Source organism: Acanthochromis polyacanthus, chromosome 19, assembly GCF_021347895.1.
Source record: "Acanthochromis polyacanthus isolate Apoly-LR-REF ecotype Palm Island chromosome 19, KAUST_Apoly_ChrSc, whole genome shotgun sequence".
Classification (NCBI taxonomy): domain Eukaryota; kingdom Metazoa; phylum Chordata; class Actinopteri; family Pomacentridae; genus Acanthochromis; species Acanthochromis polyacanthus.
Window position 1 is genome coordinate 9,598,867 of NC_067131.1, and position 16,915 is coordinate 9,615,781.

Here is a 16,915-nt window from a genome sequence, read left to right on the forward strand (position 1 = left end):
TGTTAATCTTAAACGTATTAATTTATGATCAGACCAGTGGAGCTATGAGTATGAGAAATATCTAAAACAAACTGTAAACTTTGATGACGATTAACCAAAGGTCAATTCTTGACTGTAACCTCTGCTGGTGTTAGACCACGTGTAGTCTGTGACATTGGGGTTCATAAATCTCCACACATCTGTTAGCAAAGATGATCACTTATAAATGAGGGGTTTTAAAGCCCCTAGTAATGATGCAGATCTTGGGAGGATGTCTGCCATGTAATCATGTGCAGCATCATTAAAGTTCTCCTCCTATGATAATAGTAGAATCTTTGTATTTTTCCTTAAATCGTCCAAAGCTAAGACAGTCAGTAAACAGTCCTTTGCTGCCGATGCTCTGTTTGGTCCATAAACATTACAAATGAAAGACATTCAAATCATCCACCTCAAAAACTAAATGATCCACAGCCTTGGTTTGAAGTTCCAGAATAGCACCATACATCTGTAAAAGTTACTGCCACTCCAGCTGAATAATTGTATACAGGCAGTTATAGTAGCAGCAGCAGTACATGCATCTGCTGATGTGGGATTATTTCTGTCTTTTCAGCTTTTTAAAACACAGAAAATACACTAAGGATTTATCATTTCTTCACTATGTTGAAGCCTTAGTTTATACTGTGTTCGGAACATTTGTCTCTGTAAAATAGTGCTCTGACAGATGAAATATCTCTTGTACTGTAGTGGTTTGCTTAAAAAGTAGTGTGGTTAAATGTAACATTGACTACATTTTCTAGCAATTTTGATGTAAAATTAATTAAGGTGCCAGTGCTTTGTTCCATTATGTTTACAATCAGTTCTATCAGTCAATTAGGACATCATGATGAGTATAATATCGTTTATTTAAGACATGTTGCATGAGGAAATGTTAACATACCATTAATTACACTGTCATATTAATTCTCTGTGCTGTGTTAAAGACCAGTTCAGCTACTTTTGCTGCAGACATCTTGAGAGTCTTCTTCTTTCTGAGAAAACATGCAGTAGTGCTTTAATTTAGTAGCCATTGTCTGGTCTTTAGCCCGTTCCTGTTTTTGAATTAGTTGTTCAGTTTCGTGTTAAAAAAATCGTTGTTTCAGCTTGACTCAGCAGTGTAAGTAGATTTTTTTCCTCTGATGAAAAAAACATAGTGAGGACATTAGATGTGTCTTGTACATGCATGTTTTGCTGCTCATATTGGTGCTTACTGTTCATAGCAGTGCTTTTAGATAACTGGGTGTTTTTTTTTTTTCCACCAGCCTTTGGACAGCCTTTTGGAGAGCCTCTGGATTGCCGTTTGATATCCTTTGGTCAACCACCTCTGCTGCATCACCTTATATTACAATCCATTCATCCGTACATACATTCCATCCATCCATACATTCCATCCATCCATACATTCCATCCATCCATCCATCCATCCGTTTTGCCTGCCTTGTTCTCTCTCTCTCTCTCTCTCTCTCTCTCTCTGTCTCGCTCCCTGTGTTTGTCTGTCTCTTGTGCTCTTGTGCTGTCTTCCAGGATGCCTCGGAAGGGGAGACGCTCCCAGGCCCAGAAGCAGCGCTGGAGGAAGCCGGACGCGTCAGAGATGCCCACCCCTCCTGTCGACGCACCCCACTGCTCACGCTCTCCCCAGTACAAGGTATGTTTACACCCGAACTGACATGCTCACTTGTGCAATACAGAATGTGCTAAGTTGGACACGGTCATGGCATCCGCACGATGTTGAATTAAATAAGTGTATTCTTTGCTCACAGAAGGTTGGTTCCACCCTGCCAGCCGGACGGTTCTGGGAAGAGCGGCAGGCGCGTGCAAACTTTATTGCACGTAAGTACTCAGCTGTTTTTATCATGAAATATCTTCACAAATCATATTTAGTGTGCCACCAACAATTACCCGTTGAACACAGATTCTGCTGTTTTCATACAATAATAGAAAATGGTGATCGTTGTATGAGCTCTCTGTGTTTGAAATCCGTTTTAAATCCTCTTTTGCTCTGTCTTCTTGTGAACAGGCCGTGGCACCGGTTACCGCCACAAGGTTAAAAAATGGCCAACTTCACCCTTTACTGGGCGCGACCACAAGTTGGTCATTCCTCCTAAGCTACCTGGAAAGAAGGTATAATTATTAATTGTTGCTGTTCGTTTTCTTAAAAAGTTCTTTTGACTTTGATACTAAAACTGTGGTATTTCTTTTGCAGTTCATTCTTCTTGTCGGGGACTCCCATCTACGTGCTCTTGTAGATGGCTTTATTCGGATGCCAGAGTCTCGGCTGAGCTTTGGCTTCCTGTCGACTCCGGGGGCCTCTGCTGCGGAAATTCGCACTGAGGTTCTGCATGCTGCAGTTCCTCGTGCGCCTGATGCAGTCTGCGTCATGGCCCCTGGCAATAACCTGACCAGCACCACTGTGGAGAGGGCAGGGGTGGACTTTGCCAATCTCCTCACCACTTGTGGCAACCGCTGGTCCAAGGTTTTTGTGGTCGACTTTCCTCCCCGCCTGGTTGTTGACGTCCAACACCAGGACCTGCTTCGGCAGGAATACCGTCGTGTGGCTGCTCGTATGGGTAAGAGGAAAAAGATTTTTTTCATCAATTCCATTCACTGAATGAACAAACAAGAAAGACGTGAACTACATTTTAACAATTCTCAAGTATCAATGGATATTTTGGTGCAATGATGACTTTTTTTTTTTTCAATTGTTTTTCAAGGTGTGAAGTTCTTCAACGCTGTGGAGCACTTCCCCCTGAGCAATTTGGTGCTGTGGAGCAAGGATGGTGTAAGTGTAGTATGTTGTGAAAAACAGTTGTTGATTGGACAAGTTTGGTTCACGGCAGATGTTCACTGACATTAAAACTGTTTGTATGTGTGTTTTTTTATTTCTTATTTATGCAGGTCCATCTGAGTGATCGTGAGGGGATGGGGATCCTCGTCCAGTTGTTCTGGTCCGCTGCCAACGAGCAACTGGGGACACCACTTCCTTCGCCCCGGATCCCTCCTCAGCCTCCAATTCGGAAAGCTACACCCGAATTGGTTGTGAGAGAGGGATCCCCTGCTCCACCCAGCCCGAAACCCCGTGAGCGGAGGAAAATTGGTCAGGGCGGCAAGGTAATTGATAAATTGCTTTATGTTTTTTAGACTTTTTTTTTAGACAACTGTGACATCATGTATTGTGATAATAATGGTAATAATATGTGTACTGTGGTTAAAAAAAAATTACAGTTATAATTCACTGTGACGCTTTCTGTGATTGCAGACGAGCCATCCTCGGGAACCTCCCCGGTCCAGAGGTTCACCAAAGCCCAGGATGGCTCAACAGCAGGTTTGTGATTCTTTAGATATTTCTTTCGGATGCTGTTGGTTGTTTTTTGACAGGACAAACTGTAATTAGTAGTGTCTGCTTTGTGTTTTACAGGTGGAGGAGAGCTTTCTTCCGCTGAACCCCGTCTGGTTCAGCAGCACAGCCCTAAGTGCCATGGAGAAAGTGTCTCCCTCCAATATGTCTTGCCTGGCGGACTTCAAGGCTTCTCCTAAGCCAAAGAAGGTAAGTTTATTGATTAAAATTTTATCTCCCGCAGAAGGATTGTGTGAATGCTCAAACATGTAATTCCTGACAGTTAATTCTGCACGTTTTTTTTAGTGTCATCTGCAATTAAGTAAAACTAATTCATAACAACAGCCACAAATAATAACAGACTTGAATCAGCTACACAGAAATGTAGTTGTAAATTGTTTGATAGCTGTTCAACTCAATTTAATTGGTATCTCATTTGGTTGGCACAGGTGGCGTCCCCTGCAGTTCTGCGCAGCTGCCCGCGGAACACTACTCCTCCTTCTGCTTCTTCTCCAGTGAACAAGGTATATTACTTTCTGACACAACTGTCACACACTGCACATTTGGAGCTCTTTCAATTGCAGCATGCACAGTGTCACAACAAGGCGAGTAGACTGTGCTCATTGTCTGAAATGCTGTGATTTGTCAGGAGCCTGGAACACCTCCAGCTCTGCGTTCCTGGAGATCAGAGGAGGACGCCCCTTCAGGCTTGACCACCGCAACTCAGGCGGTAAGTTGTCTTTCCTTTGGGTTTGGATTTTGATTGAAAACATTAATCAACTTCACAGTTAGTTTGTTTGTGCTAAAGAGAGGCAGTAACAACACTTGTGTTTCTGGGATGCATTTCTTTAAACTTCAGTAATTAATGTTTAATTGATGTTTCTGATGGTGCAGGTGGCTGCTCGGGCAGCAGTGAGACGGCCCAGGACCCCGGACGGGCACCCCCCCCACTGCCCAACTGCAGTGCATGATGTAAGCTTCCTCTGACCACATGCTGACTCCATTCCACAGGCATCTACATTGTCCACACTGACACTTGCTATGTTTTTTCTCATCTGTCATCAGCTGTTTGACTCACCCCCGGCCAGATTGTCCTGCAGTTGGGGCAAGACAGAAACCCCTCTCTGTTCTCCCATTGCAAAGGTAAGGATTAGTCCTCTTCTCATCAATATGTATCATCTTACTGAAAAATCATCATCATTTCACTGAAGTTTTGTTGTTCTGTCTTTAGATGGCCAAGATGATGACCCCCTTACCGGATGGACAGGTCTGGAGAGCTGATGGTGCGGGCTGCAAGCCTCCTTCTCCTGAGAAGGTATATTTACCTCTCTATAATCAATTAAAAGAACATTACAAAGCAGGCATCTCCATTTGTGGCCATTTTTGTCGTTCCTGTTTTTTTCTGGCACATTTACTGTATAATCACAATTCCAATGAATCGCTAGCATTAGGAAAATTGAAGCTACTAGCTAGCTGGCTATCAGCTACCAATCTAGCTTATTTGTTAACTTGCTATCTTTCGGGTAGCTAGCTTTGTGACAACTGAAACTACTGGCTCGCGAGCTGACAGCTAGCAGTCTAGCTTATTCAAAGGCTAGCTAGCCGTTAGCTAGATAGATTGCTTTTGGATAGCAAGCTTTTAGACAACTGATGGTATTTAGTCGTTAGCCAACTGTCTAGCTATCGTGTTGCTTTATTTTTTAAGTGTCACTGTTATTGTCATTTATCAGATGACCCGAACACCGACTCCATCACAAGCCCAGTGGCCCTGGTTTATGACAGCTGCATCCACATCAGCTGATGCACCAACAGACAAGGTAAGTTTATTCCTCTATGATGGACATGTTAGACAATACACAAGTATTTTTTTTGTAAAGTCATGATTGTTTTTTTTTTTTGTTTACTGCAGTTAAAAATATTTTTTGGCAATTGAGAGAACTGTTATTACGCTGGTCACAATACAATAATCTACCTGTAATGCTGTGTTGTGTGCCATTGCTTTCACAAAGTAACTCTTTCTTCTAATCAGGGTTTTACATTAGTACTAGCCACTGGCAAAATTCATGTAGAAAAGGTTTTGGTGAATAAAATATTTACATCACTTGCCATTGGCATGTCAGTGGAATACTGACTTTGCTATGTAATTGGATTTCAGACAAACAGGAGAAGTATGTGGTCCAGGCAGTCTTCATGATCTGTTCAAATGCAGTTTCAAGAAAAAAGAAAATATGTTGCAATGCCCTGGAAAAAAATCCCGGAGGGAAATTCTACAAATATACAATAATACAACAAAACACACAGACACATATATATCTATGTACACACACACACACACACACACACACACACACAAAATATGTATATATATATATATATATATATATATATAGAGAGAGAGAGAGAGACAGAGAGAGAGAGAGTGTGTGTAAACTATATATAAAATATATATTATGTATAATATATTATATACATAATATACACATATACATAATATGCGTGATTGCAATAAACGTACAAATATGTATATTAGACTTGCTAAGGTAATAGTAAGCAATAACACGCTAAAATAATACAAGATTTCCATAAATTGGTGAGAGGATGTTCATAATGTAGGAACAATAAAAGTTGTCACTGAAACATTAAATCATACGATCCTTTACCTGAAGACACATTCAACACATTTCTAAAAGCTAGTACTAATGCCGAACTACAAAAAAATTAAACTGTCTGAATAAATAATGAAAATATAATAATTACTGATCACAATTTGTCATAATTTCAGGATAAAACCAGGAGCGAGAGTCGCCGTGTGGAGTCAGTCCGGGCCAGTCATTCTCAGAATGATAGGAGGTACAAAGTATTTTCCCGCAACCATCAGTGTACCTGTATTGCATTGACATTTCTGGCATACCACACTGAGGGCTGTCAGTTCACCAGGACTACACTCGATAGAGTCCTGGCTCAGGGAGACGCGCTGTATGTCGGAGTCAAACAGCAGTTGATTCGCGACAAGACCTTCCGGAGCAATCACCTGGCAGTCGAGGAGATGCCAAAACAAGTCCTCACAGACAGACATTTGTATAATGTCAACATGTGTGAGATCAGGTGTGGCTTTTTCAAAACTAAAGCATCGAGCCCCGGAAGACAGCAGTGGTGGCTTCCGCTTGCCAGCCAGCTGCAGTGTCTTTCAGCAGAGGTTAGTCAGGCTTTAATCATCATTGCACCCGAGGTTATTGCTGTTTTCCGTGATCAGTCTGGGAGGTATGGAGTGTTTGATTCCCACTCCAGAGACTCAAGAGGATTACCTTCTCATTCCGGGAAGGCGATCGTCATGACTTTCGCGGAACTCAGTGACCTGGCTAACCACCTCCACACACTCTTTAGAGACCGTGGAGACTCTGCAAGTTACGAGTTTGTCCCTGTATCTTTTCAGACTGACAGCCCCAGTGCCCCACATCCTCAACAATCCCCGGAAACTGAGGTTCAACATGAAGTGTCTGAACCTGCTCTCCTCGCATTGCAGGCAGACAGTGGGACGGCTGTCAAAATTGAGGAGGACGTTAAAGGTTCCTCAGCTGTCCCACAAGCAATAAAGCTCTCTAAATTGGACAAAGATCGGAGGCGAAAAGCCAAGAGGAGAGCATGTGACAAAAAGGAACAAGTGCAAGAAAAAATTGGGAAAAAAACTTGTGAGAGAATCCGGTATTCCAGCTGTGCCGAATTCCGCAGAAAAAAAATTCAGGCACAGAGTAAGTGTGTGCAAAAGAACCATGAACAACGGCTCTTGTCCTCTAAAAAATACTATGCCAAGTTCAATGTCAAAATGCGAGACAGAGTTAAAAACAAATACATGACAGATTCTGCTTTTCGGAGCAGGAAAATAAATTATGTCGTCAAGAGGTACAGCATGGATCCAGCCATTCCGAACAGGCAGAAAGAATATCTTGTCAAGAGGTACAGCACGGATCCAGCCTTTCGAAACAGGCAAAAAAAATATGTTGTCAAGAGGTACAGCATGGATCCAGCCTTTCGGAACAGGCAGAAAACGTATGTTGTCCACAGGTACAGGAAGGATCCAGAGTTCAGGCTACAGCATATTCAACGCTGTAGTCTGCTCAGAAGACGCAGGTTGGCTGCCAATCCTGACATGCGTCAGAAGTTGTGGAGAGCACTGAGCATCAGGCGGAAATACCGACAGCTCGGAACCTCTCGCCAGCCAGTGCTAACTTCAGTGATGGCAGCGGCAATAACAGCATTCCGTGAGACCATCAGCCACGGACCAACATACATCTGCACCGTCTGCCACAGGACTATGTTTCCAAATCAAGTCAAGTCATGCAAGAGAGTTAAATACTCCACCAACATCGACGTGGCACAGGCTTGCTTGACTGGAACATATGTGCATGTCTGTGACGCTGAGTGCTCCTCCCCTTGCTCAATGCCACCAGAGAGACTGCAGGAGTGGATCTGCCACAACTGTGACAGCCACCTCAGCCGTGGGAGGATGCCAACACATGCAGTAGCGAACAATTTAGAGTTGGCAGCCATTCCCCCGGAGTTGGCCGAACTCAATGTGCTGGAGAGACAGCTCATCGCAAAAATCCTCCCGTTTGCGAAGATCATCGCCTTACCGAAAGGACAGCAGCGAGCAGTCCATGGAGCTGTTGTGTGCGTTCCATCGGAAGTGGAAAGCGTTGTCAACAGTCTTCCACGTCCCCTCCCAGAAGCACAGCTACTGCAGGTGAAATTAAAGCGTCACATTCGATTCAAAGGTTACCAGCACTTTTACACTGTCAACATGAAGAATGTGCTGGTAGCCCTGGAAAAACTCAGAGAGCAGCACTCTGAGTATTCTGATGTGACCATTGACCAAGAGGCCACGTTCCATAACCTCCTCCACGACTCGGACAACGAATGCACGGATGATGTGCAGTGGGGAGAAGACGGCATGCTCGACGAGGAGCTGCTGGAGGCGGCTGAAAGCTACACTGAGCCAGACTTGGCCGATTTTGTGTCAGCCGCAGGAACGAGTCGGCAACCCGATTGGCCAGAAGACGACCAAAGACGTAATACTGACATGCCATCACCAAGCACTGAGCTGGAAAACCTGTCCAATGATGTCACGAGAGAAACCCTCTTGGAGGAGTCTGCTGACGACATAGACTCTCAGCACGACGGCATGGATGCTGCCCAGTGGGGAGAAGACATCTTGGACCAAGAGCTGCTACAAGTATCTGACAGCTACCAGAACAATTTAGCTGCAGATGCACCCACCGAACAGCAGGAGGAGCTAAGACCTGGACTTGCTCTGGACACCTGCATGCAGCCACCAGACATTGCGCAGGAAATCCTTTCCTATGGAGATGGCATTTTCAGTGTTGCCCCCGCCCAAGGCAACAAACCTGTGGGATTTTTTGCAATCCCCAAACTGGAAGCCATGGCGTTCCCTGTGCAGTTTCCCACGGGAGAGAACACGCTGGATGAAGACCGTCCCATCAAGCTTTCACCCAGCAGATACTTTAACGCCAGGCTTTTCGGGGCAGACACGCGGTTTGCCGAGGACCAAACTTACCTTTTCTTTGCGCAGTTTGTAACGGAGACGAACCTCGCAAGAGGAAGTATGTCGATACAAATGCGCAAAGGAAAGATGCGCACAAAAGACGGGCGTGCCATCAAAAACTCCATGCTCCAGGACAAAGAGGAGGTGGAGAGATTAATTCAGGCCAAAGAGGCCATGCGATTTATGCAGCCTCTGAGAGGCACGCCCGCATATTGGAATAAAAGCCTGAGAGATTTGCATGCTATGCTCAGGCAACTCGGCAAACCGACGTTCTTTTTGACTTTTTCGGCAGCTGAGATGAGATGGCCTGAAATAATTGGGGTCATCAAATCTCAGCAAGGACAAACACTTGGTGACTTTTCCGAACTGGACTGGAAAGCCAAGTGTGACATTTTGCGCAGTAACCCTGTCACCGTAATGCGCATGTTTGAAAAACGCGTGGATGCCCTTATGGCAAAGTTGATCCTCTCACCAGCGCAGCCGATCGGCGAGGTGGAGGATTATTTTTACCGCGTTGAATTTCAGGCCCGCGGAAGCCCACACATTCACATGCTAGTGTGGGTCAAAGACGCCCCTGTGTACGGCGAGGACTTGGACCACACCGTATGCAGGTTCATTGACCGCCACATTTCCTGCCAGATGCCTGACCCCGAGAAGGACCCGGAGCTCCACAAAATCGTCTCGGAGGTTCAGGTACACAGCAGGAGCCACACCGGCTCTTGCCGAAAGGGAAACGTGGTGTGTCGTTATGGCTTCCCCAAGCTGCCGTTTGATATCACCTGGATCACGGAGCCCTTTGCTGCCGATGTGGAAATGGAAGATGGTCAAGAACAGGAAGAGGTGATGAAGGGACGGAGGGAGCAGATCCGTCGGCAGCAAAGGGAAGCAAAGGAAAAGCTTCGGCACCTGAGAGAGCTCCTCATGGATCCGAAGGCCTCCTTTGAGAGCTTGTCAGATCTCCTCCGTCGATGCGACTTGGAACACGACGCCTATCTGAAGTGCGCCGAAAATCTGACAAGCGGGAGCGTGGTCATGCTGAAGCGGCAGCCGAACGAATGTTGGGTTAACGCCTATAACCCAGACCTTCTCCGCGCTTGGAACGCAAACATGGACATCCAGTACGTCCTGGACGAGTACTGCTGTGCCATGTACATGATGTCATACATCACCAAGCCGGAGCATGAGATGACCGAGATCCTGAACTCGGTCGTGAAGACCAGCAGAGAGTCTGCTTTCAACCAAAGTGAGGAAATGAGAAAGATCATGCAGGCCTATGCGAAGCACCGAGAGGTCAGCGCCCAGGAGGCAGTGGCTCGCACGTGCAGCTTGCCCCTGAAAAAGTGCTCGCGGTCTGTGATTTTCCTCTCCACAGACGAGGAAGCCATGAAGATGAGTCTTCCTATGAGTCGCCTGAAGGACATGGCACCTGACTCTGAAGAGGTCTGGATGTTGGGGGTACCTGACAAGTACCTGTTCAGACCAAAGACTCCCGAGTTTCAGGGGATGTGCCTGGCTGAGTTTGCATCAGACTACCGGGTAGTCTACGGCGAACAAGCACAGGGCCCCAGTGCCATTGCCCTTTTGTGTGACAAAGGACATATTGCCAAGAGGACAGCCGGAAAACCAGCAGTCGTTCGATATGCGCGCTTCTCTGAGACCAAGGCGCCAGAGAAACATTTCAGACGACTGCTAAAGCTGTACCTCCCCCACCGATCTGATGATGAACTCAACGACGGGGGTCGCACCTCGTACGAAGAGTTCTACAAATCGCGACGCGACGTCAAGGACATCGTGGACCACAACAGGAAGCGATTCGAGGGACGAGGCGCAGGCATGGAAAAGGCACTCCAGAACGTCCAGTTCGGTCCGGTCCTCAACGCTTGGAACACGTTCGCACCCGAGGTTGAGGCGGAACGGCAGGAGTGTCTTGAGCTCCGTGAAAAGATCCCAGAGGAGCAGGACGAAGACGCCGTGCCCGACTTTGAAGACCTGAATGTCGGTGAACCCGTCCCCCGAATCGAGGCGCCTCGGTTAAGTCCAGACTTTGTCCGCAAGATGTTTCAGAGTCTGAACGAGACCCAGGCGTGCGTCTTCTACGCTGTGCGCCAGTGGTGCCTTCGGCGTGTGTGGGGCCAAGATCCAGAACCGTTCCACTACTTTGTCTCTGGTGGAGCTGGTTGCGGTAAGTCCCACGTCATCAAGTGCATTCATGAGGAAGCAACGAGGATTCTGCGGCAGCTCCCGAGATTCCGGGACGCAGCTGACATGTCCCAGCCCACTGTCCTTCTGACTGCCTTCACGGGCACAGCAGCCTTTAACATCGCGGGCAAAACGTTGCACTCTGTCCTTAAGCTTCCCAGGTCCCTGGAACCGCCGTACCAGGGCCTGGGCAATGCACTTGATGAACTTCGAGCAACTTTGTCTTCGGTGGAAATTCTCATCATCGATGAGATTTCCATGGTTTCCAAGAAGCTGTTTGCCTACGTCAACTGGCGATTCCAGCAGCTCAAAGGAAACCGAAAACCTTTTGGCGGCATTTCCGTTCTTGCAGTCGGTGACTTTTACCAGCTGCCGCCGCTGGGCAGAGCCAAGCCGCTCTGTGTCTACGAGGAGACAGAGTTCGATCTCTGGAGAGAGCGCTTCACCATGGTCAACCTCACGGAGATCATGCGCCAGAAGGATGACCGAGCGTTCGCCGAACTCCTCAATCGACTGCGTGTCAAGCGCAAGCAAGATCCTCTGTGCGCTGCGGACAGAGGCTTGCTCATGAGAGCCGTCTCTGACGGCAAAGATTGCCCGCCAGGAACGCTACACGTCTTTGCCACCAACAAGCAGGTAGATGGTCACAACGCAGCCACCGTGGCCTCCCTGCTTAAAGGGGACGTCAAAATAGCGGCAGAGGACTACAGGAAGGATGTCGCTACCGGCAGGAAGGTGCCTGTGCCCAACATCAAAGGCACCAAGAGAGATTTGCCTGACAGCATAATGGCCGCTGAAGGAGCAAGAGTTATGCTGATCAGGAATCTCAACGTGGAGGATGGCCTTGTCAATGGAACCTTTGGGACCATCTCCACCATTCTGCCTGACAGACGTGACCCCAAAGTCGTGAGGTTCCTTGGACTTAAGCTGGACAATTCCACAGCAGGACAGACTCTCCGCAAGAAGCTTCTGGGCCCCTCGGACGACTTGGTCTACGTCGAGAGATCCGAGGAGAGCATCGGTCGCAAGGGCGGAGTCGTGAGACGTCAGTTCCCCGTCAAGCTGGCCTTTGCGTGTACAGCCCACAAAGTTCAGGGAATGACGGTGACGTCGGCTGTCGTGAGCCTGAAACGCATGTTTCAGCCGGGCATGGCATATGTGGCGCTTAGTCGCACCACTTCTCTTCAAGGTCTCACCATCACCGACTTTGATGAGACAAAGATCTATGCTGACCCTGCCATTACGACAGCTTTGGAAGACATGCGCAGCGCGAGTTTCCAGAGTGTTACTCCGCTGTTGCACCGCTTGGACTGGACGGAGCGACCAGATGCAGAGGTGACAATCGTACATCATAACACCCAAGGGCTTCCATCTCACATGGTGGACCTGAAGTTGCATCATGAACTCAGGTTGGCAGATGTGCTTTGTCTCACCGAGACACATCTGTCAGGGTCCTCTGTATCCTCATGCTTTGATCTGGAAGGATACACTGTGTTTCACCGCAGCAGACAGGCGTCTTACACCACGTGCAGGGACATGGCGTCAAAGGCCGGGGGTGGAGTTGCCATGTACTGCAGGACCGCTCTGATGGCGGAGGCGCCGAGCTGCATGGTACGTGTCACAGATCTGGAATGTCTGGTCATGAAGGTTGAGGTCCCAGTCAAAGTGCTAATAGCAACTGTGTATAGACCCCCAGATTTTGGTTTGCAAAAGTTTCTGCCAAACCTGAACGCTCTCTTGGACACATTGGAACTGATGGATCACCAGCCCATTGTTGTTTGTGGTGACTTCAATGAAGACCTCCTTTCCAGAGGCAAAAAAAGCATAAGAGATGCACTTCTGTCCAGGGGCTACAACCAATTGATCACAGAGTCTACCACAGACAAGAACACTGTGATTGATCACATTTACATTTCCCAACCTGAGAAATGTGTTCAGTCAGGTGTTCTCCAAACATATTATAGCTATCACAGCCCGGTCTATTGCATTTTGACTGGCTAAAGCCTCACCAGCCAACACTGATTTGATGATGGCCGTACTTTCATCCCATCTCCTTACATTTTCAACATAAATTTTTCTTGGTTCAATGTCTTGGCTGGAAATCTATTCTGTTCAGTCCCATTTTACAGTTGTGTCACACATTTTTCATGTGACTCAGTGTTGTGGCACATTGTGCTACTGTTGTTTGTTCTTGGTATGTTTTGTTCTGTTCTTTGAGTTCCAGGTCTGAGGGGGTCCAGAAGGTGCAGTGGCGAGATCGGACGTCCTCCCAGAAGTCCCCTCCTCTCGGACGCCCAGTCCTTTTGGAAGTCCTCAACAGCCTCCCCATAGGCATGTCTCGGGTAGGAACAAGTGTTCAATAGATATTTTTTCTAATCGTGCACATCAATTTACTTAATTAAAGAAAAATATCAAACTAATTGATATTAATTTGCCACTCTTGATTCTTCACCTTTTAGAATTTGGACTTGGCTTCCTGTAGTCGAGGAAGCGGGGTGTGTAGTGTGCAGTGTCGGCCGACGGCCTGTATAGGTCCGGTAACGGCTGTAGCTCCACATCTGCTTCCACCGCTACGACGGGACATGCCTCAGGTAAAAACCGCAGTACAGATTTGCACTTGTTTCACATTTCAATTTTCCCAGTTAATTTTGATCTTTTAACACCCACAGACAACACAGAAGACCACCAGAAGGCTGGAGAAAATGGGACTTCAAATGAATGTTATAAATAAATGTTAAAATAAAAAATGTATACATATATGAAAATATTTCAAGTCTGAAGTGTCTTCTTTGGTTGCTATAATAGTACTACATGTACAGTATTTTGTATTGCATTGTTATATTGGTCCTTCTCTCTATGTATATGGGTCATTGCAGAATTGGAGGACAATTTAGGCATCCTAACCTTTGAAAAATCTACCCTTTATTTCATATTTTTCTGTCATGTATTTAGGAAAACCAGGTAGTAAGCCATCAAATAATGTGATTCGGCCAGCTCAGGCATTAAAGTTACACTTTTCATGAAATGTTTTATTTGATGTGCGCCATGCATAGTGCAACCCTGTTATGAATACTCTGGAACCTGAAAAAGTATATATTTTTTTCAAAAATGTTTAATAAATCCTTTACCATTAAGTAAAGAAGGCCACATGCACATTGGATAATCATTTAATTTCAGTTAAGACTTAACCTCTATTAATTTAAACAACGTTTGAACTCTGGCATGCCCAACCTTTCAATATTTGCATGTTTTTTTTAATTAAATTGCAAATATTTGCTCAAATCTATTACAAATTAAATCATTCAAACCACTAAAAGGACAATAGGTCAAACCCTCATGAGTTTGGGAAAATCATTTAAGATTATTTTGATAAAAATTATTTGGTAACGGTTGAAATTAGAGTAACAGGGTTGAATAGATCCATTATTTCTTATTATAGATCATAACATTAAGGTGACAAACAAATACTCAGAACCACAGGAATGTTGTTTCATAACATCTTATGCTGTGTATTAACCTGCAATGCCTATCATTCAATTTCCTACATATTTCAAATATTAGGTTTTGCTGCTTTCTCTTTCATATAGGTGTAACTATAACAAGCTGGAATGTATGATATGAACATATTTTCAATAAAGGATCAGTGAGTAGGAATGATACATCAACATGTCACTCAGACCGCAACTGGATCTGATCAAATATTCAATAGTCAAACATGAAAAACAGTAGTACTGTAGGCAGACAACTATAAAAATGAATGAGGATGTCAAAAGTAGTCATGAACTGATCAATGTCATAGAAAGCTGATGTCCAGGTTTAAATTTCGTGGCTGGCCAGAGCATCCCACACCTCTCTTGCAATGGCCATATAACGTGAGGTAACATTCTCTGGAGGAGGAATGAGGGACAGCACATCCTCAAAGGGATACCAATGAAGATCATCCCTCAATGGCCAGAAGAAATTATTTTCCCCCACTCTGTGCATACATTTCACCTGGCAGTGGTTTGATACCTGGTAGTAATAAAAGAAAAAATAGTAATTTATATTCCAGACAATATAGTAATACATTTAAGACAAGTAAATTATGCTAATTGGTTGTCGCTTATGAGTTGTCTGAAGGAAATGCAACCCTGTTACTCTAATTACATTATTAATTAAGCTGATCATTTGAATCAGGTGTGTTGGAAGAGGGAAACATCTAAACATAGAGGATAATGGCCTCCAGGAACTGAGTTTGACACCCCGGTTTACCAGTAACTTCCATTCAAATTGTTGACCAGGTGACATCTTCCCCGTCTCTGCTTTCAAAATAAAGCCTAAAAAAAGCCGACGACGGAACGCCAGTTAAACCTTCACTCACAGCCTTTTAAGCTCCATCCAAATTTTGACCAGGTGAGACTATCTGTTCTGCCTGTCAAAATAAAAGCCAGACGACTGGAAACAGTTAACCTCTCAGCTTCACACAGCCTTAGTAACTTCAACCAATTTTACCAGGGTATTTACCTGTCTCTGTCTTTCCAAAAACCAAATTTGTCAGTGACCTCTCAGCTTCCAGCTTACAGTAGTTAACCAATTTTTGACCAGGTGAGATCTTCTGTTCTGCTTTTCAAAATAAATGCACAGCACATTTCAAAATAAAGCCTGCGATGGGCCTGAAAACACCAGTTAACATCTCAGCTTCACATCAGCCTTTCAGTAACTTCATCCAAAGTTTGACCAGGTGAGGATCTTTCCTGTCCTCTACCTTTCAAATAAAAGCACAAGAATTTGCCAGTTAAACCTCTCAGCTTCACACAGCCTTTACATAACTCCAATCCAAATTGTTGATTCAAATGATCAGGCTCGTTATCGGCTTCTGCTGTGCTTGATGATGAGCTGATTATTTGAATCAGGTGTGTTGGAAGAGGGAAACATCTAAAACATAGAGGATAGTGGACCTCCAGGAACAAAGTTTGACACCCATGCTTTAGAGTAACTCCAATCCAAATGTTGACCAGGTGAGATCTTCCTGTCTTTGCCTTTCAAAATAAAAGCACAGCACAATTTCAAAATAAAAGCCAGCGATGGGCCTGAAAACACCAGTTAAACCTCTCAGCTTCACACAGCCTTTACAATAACTCCAATCCAAATTTTGACCCAGGTGAGATCTTCCTGTCTCTGCCTTTCAAAATACAAGCACAGCACAATTTCTTAAATAAAAGCCTGCGACAGACTGGAAATGCCAGATTCACATCTCAGCTTCACACAGCCTTTAGAACAGGGGTGTCAAAACTCAGTTCCAACACACCTGATACAAATGATCAGGCTCGTTATCAGGCTTCTGCTGAGCTTAATGATAGCTAATCATTTGAATCAGGTGTGTTGTAAGAAGGAAACATCTGGAACACAGAGGATAGTGGTCCTCCAGGAACATGAGTTTGACACCCCAGCTTTACAGTAACTCCAATCCAAATTTTGACCAGGTGAGATCTTCCTGTATCTGCCTTTCAAATTAAAAAGCACAGCACAATTTGCCCAGTTCAACCTCTCAGCTTCACCAACAGCCTATTAGAGTATCTCCAATCCAAATTTTGACCAGGTGAGTCTTCATGTCTCTGCCTTTGAAAATAAAAGCACAGCACAATTTTAAAATTAAAGCCTGCCGGATGGACCGGGAAACCACGGAAATACTGCTCTCTCCGGACATGCACACATCCCGAGCCCCCCCCACGATTTCCGCACAGCAGGAATTGTCTAGTTAGGGGCTCGGCTCGACACGAGCCACTCTCCTCTCCATTGCAAAGCAATGGAGGAGAGTGGCTCGTGGC

General features: G+C 45.4%; 4 protein-coding genes across 4 annotated transcripts in view; 2 read left to right on the top strand and 2 right to left on the bottom strand.

Moving 5' to 3' along the window:
* The window catches only part of LOC127530213 (dephospho-CoA kinase domain-containing protein-like), a 147,466-nt gene that overhangs the window by 116,680 nt on the left and 13,871 nt on the right, over positions 1–16,915 (bottom strand). The window lies entirely within an intron of this gene.
* LOC110949593 (myosin light chain kinase, smooth muscle-like) overlaps positions 1–16,915 on the top strand; it is a 151,891-nt gene that overhangs the window by 87,186 nt on the left and 47,790 nt on the right. The window lies entirely within an intron of this gene.
* coasy (CoA synthase) overlaps positions 1–16,915 on the bottom strand; it is a 153,670-nt gene that overhangs the window by 77,298 nt on the left and 59,457 nt on the right. The gene's annotated exons all lie outside the window — the stretch shown is intronic.
* LOC127531170 (uncharacterized) lies at positions 1,526–13,329 on the top strand. The gene is made up of 15 exons (XM_051939905.1): positions 1,526–1,660; positions 1,776–1,845; positions 2,033–2,136; positions 2,219–2,582; positions 2,727–2,794; positions 2,911–3,123; positions 3,272–3,337; positions 3,431–3,559; positions 3,799–3,873; positions 3,999–4,079; positions 4,244–4,321; positions 4,415–4,492; positions 4,581–4,664; positions 5,080–5,166; positions 6,132–13,329. Exons 1-15 carry the CDS (start codon positions 1,541–1,543, stop codon positions 13,107–13,109), a joined length of 8,595 nt encoding a protein of 2,864 aa, XP_051795865.1. The 5' UTR covers positions 1,526–1,540; the 3' UTR covers positions 13,110–13,329.